Below are 9,632 nucleotides of genomic sequence, written 5' to 3' on the forward strand. Positions count from 1 at the left end.
TCTATTCAAAAGGATAACTATCTTTTTCATTAAGCTGTTTGCACGGGTCATGGTTAAAATGATGGCTGCCTTGTCATCATTAAGTACCAGCCTCTACTGATCCTCACTGTATTCTTCACTTACACATGATCAGAGAAGGTAGACCAGTCGTTTCTTTCAGGAATATGCTGTTGTTCTCTCATTCAGTCTTCTGTTGGTGAACATGTAAAATGTTTCTAATCTTTGCAAGCACAATTAGTACAAATGTCCTGTCAATACACCTATCATTTTACATACGTAGAATATCCTTAGGATCAACTCCAAAGGTGAGATGTAGTCAGCACCCCTTCTAGTACCCCCTGGGACAAGGCACCTAGGAGAAAGAAGTCAGAGTAAAGGATGATTTTGACTCAAGTTTCAGAGGTTCCATGAGTAGTCACTTGGCTACATTGTTTCTGGCTTAGAACATCATGGAATATCAGATGGTACCCAAGTGGGGGGAAGACACTGACATCCCAGACCTGCTTTGTAGACCAGGCTGACCTTGAACTCAGAGATCTGCCTGTCTCTGTCTCCCGAGTGCTGGAATTAAAGGCATGTACCACCACCACCTGGCCCAAACCTGCTTTAAAGTGATACCCCTAACGACCTAGCTTCTTTGTATGAGACCCCATCACTGGAAGGTCCGACAACCCCCATCAGCACCACGGATTGGTGACCAAGTCTTTCGTGTATGAACCTCTGGGAAACACCCCAGATCCAACCTCTGCTGAATGACCGGCAAATGTACTTAGTGCTTCTTGGTTCAGTATATGTAACTTGAAAATTGCCATTTTAAGCACATAAAGATGTACCTCTGGCATTACTAACAGCTACAGTTTTGCAACCAGAGTTACCACCTGTTTCCAGACCCTTTCTCATCTTCCCAAATTGAAACTCTATCTTCAAACCAATTAAGTCCCAGTTTTTCTTCTCTCAAGCCCCTGGCAACCACCATTCTCCCATCTCAGTGAACTTGGCTACTAGGTATTTTACACGAGTTAATAGTGCAACATTTACTCTTCTGTGGCTGAGTTACTCCCTTTAGTATTGCTTGGCCTTTCATCCTGTCATACGCATATATCAGAATTTCATTATGTAGGTCTAAATACTATTCCATTAAATTTATATAACATTTGGTTCATCAAGATGAATGCTTGCATTGTACCCATCTTTTGACCATTTTAAATAATACTATGGACACAGGTATATAAATATCTGAGCCCCAGTTTTTTACATACTTGGGTACATAGCTGCTAGTGAAATCATTGAATCACATAGTCATCCTATATTTAAACTTTAGAGAAATTGTCATAGTGAATTACACAGCACCTGCCCACTTCCCTTTCAGCACTTCTTTTCAGGGTTATGTTTGACTTGGCTTTTATTTTTGAGATTATAATTGCATTTTCCCTTTCTTTTTCTTCCCTTCAAACTCTCCATATACCTCTTTCTCCACTCTCCTCCAAATTTATGGCATGTTTTTTCACTGTTATTGAATGCATTTGTGTGTGTATGTGTGTGTGTATGTATATATATATATATATATATATATATATATATATATATAAAATTCAATGCAGAATTAGGTTGTCTACTACCACATGATCATCCCTGAAAACATACATATTGGTAGCATTATATGAACATAACAGGTTATGTTTAGTAATATTATATATATATTAAACTATATACTGTAATCCTAAGTATTTATATAAATTATATATACATATATATATAACTAAACTATATTACTATTTGTATATATTACTAAACTACATTACTATATATTCTAAGCTATATTGCTACATATATTAAACTATATTACTATATAGTAGTAATATATATTACTAAAAAGAACTTGTTCTGTTCATATAGCAGTACTTGTATGTATGTTTTCAGGGCTGACCATGTGGTTCTAGACAACCTAACTCTGGGCTCTTCCCCAGGAAAGGCCACCCCTCCCTCTCCCAGCTTTCCTCGGTTGCCTGCCATTCTCTGTGTAGTGCTGAGAGCTCGTGGGCTTTTCTCTGTCTAGTTTGGAATGTTGGTGTCATCCTTGTTAAGCTCATGTTAGGGAAGTCATGATGGTGAGATTTTATGGGTGTAGCTTCGGATATGACTAGAAAACATAATATCACAGCAAAGTCCCATCCTCTGGCCCTTAACATCTTTCTGTCCCCTCGTCTACAGTGATCTCTGACTTAAGACCTGCTCAGCAAGGAGGAGACCATGCCTGGTACTAGAAACCTAACTAACTACTCATGCAGTATGATATTGGAAGCATAGATATTGAATATTGGATACTGGAAGAAAATCTACAGCCACTAATTTACTAAACCAGTATAATCCTTAACATTAATCTATAAACACTTGTCCTTATACCCCCAGTTATGTGTAGTCTTTACCCCTCTTCAAAAAAACAACCAAAAAACTGTTCTTTGCAACAGATAGAGACCACTGAAGAAAACTACAACAAATCAAAATTTAGGGTTGTAGAGGCCAGTCCCAGTCATTTGGTACTGTGAGACAGGGTCTTGCTAGGTAGCCCAGGATGGTCTAGAATAACAGTGTAGTCTAGGCTGATCTCAAGCACTCAGTCATCTTCCTCTTCATCCTTCCCAGTACCGGGATTACAAGCATAGCCGCCACTCCCAGAAGAGTACTCTTTCTGTTTTGGAGGAGTCAGGGCAATATTTAGGATTAAACTTAGGACCCCACATATAATAGACAGGCTCTTTACTACTAAACTATGTCCCACCCCACCCTGCTTTTTGTTTTTTTACACCAACCATCCTAAGAGTTATGAAGTGTATTTCATTGTGGTTCTAATGTCATCTCCCGAAAAGTGTTAGTTATTTATATATATTCTTTGAAATTTTTTTCATTCAAGTCTTTTGCCCAATTTTAAAAACTGTACTGCATGACTTTATATTAGTTGGTTGTCAAAGTTCTTTCAAAATTCTAAATATTAATCCTTTATCTGATATATGATGTGAAAATGATTTCTTCCAGTTAATACACTGTCTTTTTACTCCCCAGGTAGCACAATGTATCTGTTATTTTCTCCTGTTAATTTTGCTTTGGAGATCACTCCAAGAAATCACTACCAAATACAACAACATGAAGGTTTTCCAATTTTAACTTTTATATTAAAGTCATTGATCCATTTTTCAGGGAGCATTTGTTAATCATACATATACTATGAGGTCTGGCTTGACTTGTTTGCATGTGGGCATCTTATTCCATGGCACTCTTTTGTTAGTCACAGGCTATCATTTTCTTATTGGATGGCCTTGGCACACTCTTTTAAACTTTGACCACAAATTAAGTCTTTCTGGATTCTGCTTTCTACTCATTTGATCCGTGTGTCTGTCTTTTGAGAATGGAGAACGGTTTTGATTGCAATGTCTATGAGTACATTTAGGAATCAGAATTGAGGCTCCCAAATTTTTTCTTTGGGGGTTGTTGTTGTTGTTGTTGTTGATGATGCTATTGGGTTCTTGGTTTGCATGTGTTTGTTTATCTAAGATAGTTCACATGGCCTGGAACTCGTTATGTAAGCCAGACTAGCTTCAAACTCATGCTTCTACTGCCCAAGCCTCTTGAATGCTGGGGTTACAGTTGTGTACCACCACACCCAATTCAACTTTGTTCTTGCTTATTGCTTTGATTAATAGAAGTCTAAACTACTGATATGGTTTGAGTGTGAAATGTACCTTACAACAACTCATGCATTATGGCTCCTACTGGTTTTGGTAGGTTGTAATGGTTTGAAAGAAAATGGCCCCCGTAGGCTCATATGGAGTGGCACTACTAGGAGGTGTGGCCTTGTCTGAGTAGGTGTGACTTTGTTGGAGGAAGTGTGTCACTGTCTATGAATCCAGATGTAGAACTCTCAGCTACCTCTGTATGCTACCGTACTCTCCATCATGACAATAATGGCTAATCCTCTGCACTTTAAGTCAATTAAATGTTTTCCTTTGTAAGAGTTGCCATGGAGTCGGGCGTGGTGGTGCACGCCTTTAATCCCAGCACTCAGGAGGCAGAGGCAGGTGGATTTCTGAGTTCAAGGCCAGCCTGGTCTACAAAGTGAGTTCCAGGACAGCCAGAGCTACACAGAGAAACCCACTCTCGAAAAACCAAAAAAAAAAAAAAAAAAAAAAAAAAGAGTTGCCATGGTCATGGTATCTCTTCACAGCAATAAGACCCTAAGACAGAGGTTGTAGAAGATATGGCTGACAGAGGAGAGTCACCAGAGATTTTTGCCTTTGGAGATTGTAGCCCATGTCCATTTCTGCCCTAAACTCTCTGGTTCCTGGTCTGTTGAGTTGGAAGGAGATCCAGCCCCATACTTGTACCACCATGAACTCTGCTCTGCCTTCCCTATCATGATGGACTGTACCCATTCGAACCATGAGCCAAAATAAATCTTTCCTCCCTTAAGTTGTTTCTGTCAGGTAATTAGACACAGTGCTGAGAAAAGTAATATGTTAATCTTGTTTGGTTGTTAGAAAGGGTCTCACTGTATGTAGTTCAAGCTGGCCACAGCCTCCCCAGTGCTGTATACCCATTCTTAGCTCTATACTCTTACATTTACCTACACGTGAATTTTACCAAGTCTCTTGATTCATTACTATGAGTTCAAGTTACTTTTAGTTTATACATGTGGGGTGTGTGTGTGTGTGCGTGTGTGTGCACGTGTGTGTGCTTATTCGGGTATATAAACAGGCTCATGGTGTGCATGTGTAGGGGAGAGGATAGCCATGGGTATTGATGCTTACTTCCTACTTTTTCTGAGACATAGTCTCTTATTGTTTGCAGATGTGTGCACTAGGACAGTTAGCATATATGTTTCCAGGAATGCTACTGTCTTCCCTTTCCACCTTACCATAGGAACATCAGAATCATAGATACACGCTACCATGCTCTGCTCTGCATGTATGTGAGATGGCCTGAAGAGGCAAAAAGAGGGCAACAGATCACTTAGATCCAGAGTTACAGATGGCTGTCAGCCTCTTGATGTGGGTGCTGGAAACTGAACTCTGGCGCTCTGTAAGAGGTACAAGCACTCATAACCACAGATCCATTCCTCCAGCCCCTCATTAGAATCTTTCTATGCAAGGCAAACTAGTGTTAAATTATCTCAATTTTTGTTTATCTGAAAATGTGTTGATTTTCCTTCGTGTTTAAACATGTAAACGTGTCTTTCAACACTGAATGCTGCCACACTGCTGCTCACTTGCATGGGTTTTGTGAGAAATTACCTATTGCTCTGAGTGTCTCTTTGGCTGTGATAAACCTCTGCTGTCTCTGCTTTTAACATTCTTTCTTTGCCTGTATTGGTGAATATTCTATTTGTTTGTTTGTTTGTTTCCTTTGTTTTAGTTTATTTGAGATGGGATCTCCTGAGATGGCTCAGGTTTCCTATAACTTACTATGTAGCCCAGGATGGCCTCAATTTCATGATCCTGTTGACCAACTTCCCAACATTTTAAACCTTAAGAGTGAGGGAAGTTCATAGCATTCTTTTGATGTGTATATTAATGTTTCTCAATAAATTTAGCATGACTGTCACTATTATTTAAAATACTAGCCCCTCCCCCTTCTCTCTTGGTCTGCTTGGCAGGGTCCATTAGTGTCTGTTCATCTTTATTCATGTTTTTCTTTCTACTAAAACTAGATCATCTCAATAAACCTGTCTTTAGAGTCAGTGATCCGTTCTTCCCACCACTGAAGTCTACTGCTGAGTCTGTCCAGTACAATTTCATTTCAGCCACACTCTTCAAATCCATAGTCTCTATGTGGTCCTTTTCGATCTGACTTCTGTTATAGCAAAACTATTTTGGAACTTTGTATTACTGCTCTTAACGAGAATTTATTCTTGTTGGTTTTCGTTGTTGTTGGTTGACATTTCTGAATCACGTAATCCCTACATTCCTTGCTGTGTGTGGACATTGATGTCTCTGCTCAGGTCAGCTATTTTCTGTTAGAGATTTCCTACTAGGTTTTCTTAGACACCAGGGATGAGAAGGTTACCTTTTTGCTCCTGGGATTTGTGTGTAGTTGCGGTCCCATCTCAATGTTCAGCCAGGCAGTTGACAATTAAACCTGCTGTCACAGAGCCTCAAGATCAGCCAAAGGTGAGGGCTCAGCACTTCCCAGGACTCTTGGAACACATGTGTAGAGCTAACATCATGTGGAGTTTTAGATTCTGGAGTATGATCAGAGCTTTGGACAGTCTCTGAGGACACCACATTCTCTAGCTCTTCTGTGGAAACTTACTGTTTCCCTCAGTGGTTGCTTCATTCCCTGCTGTTTCAGATAAATTTAAAAACTCACTGCGTTTGCTTTTGGAAAACGTTCCCCTGGAGAGCCTCTTCCTGTACTGGAGGACTACTGGATGAGGTAAAATAAAGACAGTCTTAGATGCCTTCCTGGGAACCACCAGAAAGATCAAATAAAGACAAGGCCCAGGAAGTAACACTCCTCCTGTGGCTATCACATTTTGCAGTCTGTTGACTTGGGCAAAATTTAAAATCAGAATAAATTTGGCTTTCTAAGCCCTCTGGCTCTTATTTGTACTTCTAAACGTAAACAATGCCTAGTTATATGAGGTGGGCTGGCCATTCTGATGATCCAAGTCAAAATGATAAAAGGATCATGGGAAATACAAACCCACTGACTGTAAAACTGTGTGGGAGTCTTACCTCCCATCAGTAATCCAACAGTAAAAATGTGCAAAAGCATAGGGCAGTGCCCCCCTTATGGGTTTTTTATTTGTTTTTTAAAATAGTACATATGAATATTTTAAGTGATTTATTATAAATAGATGTGTTATTGTTTTAGGCAATTATCAAATCATTTAAAATTTTATTCATATTTCTACTTTGGAAAATACCAAAAGTTCTAACTCATACAAGCAAAAGTCTCCTGAGTCTCGATTATTCCTTTTGTTGGTAGCTTTTGGTGTCTTATAGTGCTGAGGATAGAGCCCGTGGCCCATTGTGTGTTTGGAGACTTACCCTTGAAGCACAGCCCCAGGCCCACTCAGTCATATTAAAAGTCCAAGAGAATTTGTACTCTGAATAGTTGGGAAGCCACTGAGCTAGGTGTTCTATTCATAGTTTTAATCACATGCCAGGAGCCAGCATGGTGGCATGCACCTGTAATCCTAGCAATGGGGTTGCTGAGCCAAGAGGCTAGTGAGTTCAAAGACATCCTGAGTTACATAGGAAGACTTTAGCTCAAATTTTAGGACTGGCTAAGACTGCAAAAGAGTCTTAGCCTAGCCTTCCCTGCTCCCTGAAGAGGTCATGACCCACGGACTTTAAGCCTGGGTTGTTCTTCTGCTTGGGAAACTCTCCCCTTTGTCTCACCACTGCCAAGCTTCCTTACATCCACTCAGACAGTGCCATCCTGAGGCAATGTTTCCTCACCAACATCTGGCAAGCCCCAGTTTTGACTCCCAATTTCTCTCGTTGTCCCATGTACTTTTCTTCCATTGTACATGTACCATTTATAGTCACCTGATTTTCGATCTCTTGATCTATGCTTGCTTCGACTTTCAGGTTAGCCTCCAGGGGAACAACTTCCTCTCAGGTTAGCCTCCAGGGGAACAACTTCCTGAGCTGCTTACCATTTTCTCCTCAAGAGTTGTCATTGTGTTTGGAAATCTGTGTGTGCAGAATGAACGAGTTATTTTCCAATATGAAAACCACATGTGAAGACAAGCGGAAAAAGTCGTTTTTATGGATTGTTCCATCATCTTAAATGGCTTTTCTGATTGCTAACCATGACTTGAGAATGAACTGTTGATAAACAGCTTCTATCCTGTGGGCATGCAAAAAGATACCTCAACATCATAAGCAATCTGAGCTAAATCAGAGGCTGTGCTCATTTACACAGATGTGAATACCCAGGACCTTCGCCCAGCTCATGTGGCTTCAATTCATGTATAAATGTGTGTAAATATATATATATATATATATATACATATATGTATATATATTACATTATATATCATATATCTATATAAAATTACAGAAAGATTACAAATGGTTATGCTGAGTTTTTTTCCTAAAATATCTTTTTTTTATTAAATGCGGGAGCAGATTGAGTTTGTGCTGTGTTCTTTCTTTTGGGACTAATAGTACATTTTCCAACTTCAGAAATTGTTTTCAGGACCACAAAAGTATCAGATTCGACTACTGCGGTGACTACCTCAGGACAGTAATATTTTATTCTACTTTCCTTCCAAGAATAAAACTGTTTTAAAAATTGCTACACTTATTTATTCTTCAGTTGACAATTTATTGCATGAGGGGATTGTGTTTCACTCTTCTTCCACTCGAGTAATGATGTGTGCGCGTTCCTGCCGCTGATGTGTGTGCGCGTTCCTACAGCGGGGACAAACAGCTTGCACTGGAAAGCTTTAGACCGAGTCCTGCTTGAATGAGTGAGACCTGTGGAATCCGGATGGAGGCAGCATCTTGTCTTTCATATAAGTAAGACAGCTGGGTCTTACTTGCAAGATCTGTCATCCTGAGTTGCAGATTCCATTCAGATCAATCTAGTACGTTTCACATCAAGGATCCCAGAACAAACTGAACAAAGCTTGTCAGAACAGCCTTGATCTTATTATGGCTACCTCAATTGGTTTTGTTTTTGTTTTGGTTTTGGTTTTTTTTTTGTTTGTTTTGTTTTTTTACACAGAGACAAATGGATATCAATGCTGCTATTCGAGCTCTGATAGAATCAAATTCTGCCCAGCAGATGGAGGTAATATATCTGGCTCTATTTATATCAGCAGTTTAGCTATTCAAATTAAACACAGAGATTTTTATTTTCTGAAAGCCAAAACTCAGCATTATCTCAGCAGTGGTGGTGCACGCCTTTAATCCCAGCACTTGGGAGACAGAGGCAGGTGGATTTCTGAGTTCGAAGATAGCCTGGTCTACAGAGTGAGTTCTAGGACAGCCAGGACTACACAGAGAAACCCTGTCTCGAAAAAAAAAAAATATTATGTTAAAAACAGAAAATCTAAAATGGTTCAAGTATAATAAAACCGAAATACGTACACGGGGTGTTCATGAGAAAAATATTGAAACAAAAAAATAGTTTTAAAAGACTTGTCAAGGAATTGCTACCGTTGGGGGAAGTAGGAAATAAAGTTAACCAAATTTCTTACAGTTGCTTAAACATTTAGTCTCAGAGAGGAGAAAAAAGCTTCCTCTCCCTCTCCACTGAATCTAGTCAATCATCTGTTTATCTGCACACAAGTGTACATGCGTGTGCAGTGTAGCATGTAGAAAGGAGAACTCAACAAGCTAAGTATCAGAGCCTGAGGAAGCTCAGGCGCAGAGTGGATGTGACTTAGGAGCAAGGATGGAAAGTTAACTGCCTTTCTACTTGTTCATTTTAGCTAGGGGGTATGTACATAAAATGTATTTGGTAGTAAATGTATAAACTCCAACGTGGCACTCTACAGCTTCAGAGGGCTGTTCTAACCACAGGAGAAAAGCTGTTCTAACCACACAGGGGATGCTATTCTAACCACACAGGAAACACTGTTCTAACCACACAGGAGACACTGTTCTAACCACACAGGAGAC

At 39.7% G+C, this 9,632-nt stretch overlaps 1 protein-coding gene across 2 annotated transcripts in view; it reads left to right on the top strand.

Moving 5' to 3' along the window:
- Nucleotides 1-9,632, top strand: part of Col24a1 (collagen type XXIV alpha 1 chain) — a 265,128-nt gene that overhangs the window by 240,404 nt on the left and 15,092 nt on the right. For both annotated transcript variants that reach the window (XM_021158013.2, XM_021158014.2), the window contains exon 56: nt 8,734-8,799. In XM_021158013.2, coding sequence (XP_021013672.1) covers nt 8,734-8,799 — 66 coding nt within the window. The remainder of the gene's footprint in view (nt 1-8,733; nt 8,800-9,632) is intronic.

The sequence above is a fragment of the Mus caroli genome, chromosome 3 (assembly GCF_900094665.2).
Source record: "Mus caroli chromosome 3, CAROLI_EIJ_v1.1, whole genome shotgun sequence".
Classification (NCBI taxonomy): domain Eukaryota; kingdom Metazoa; phylum Chordata; class Mammalia; order Rodentia; family Muridae; genus Mus; species Mus caroli.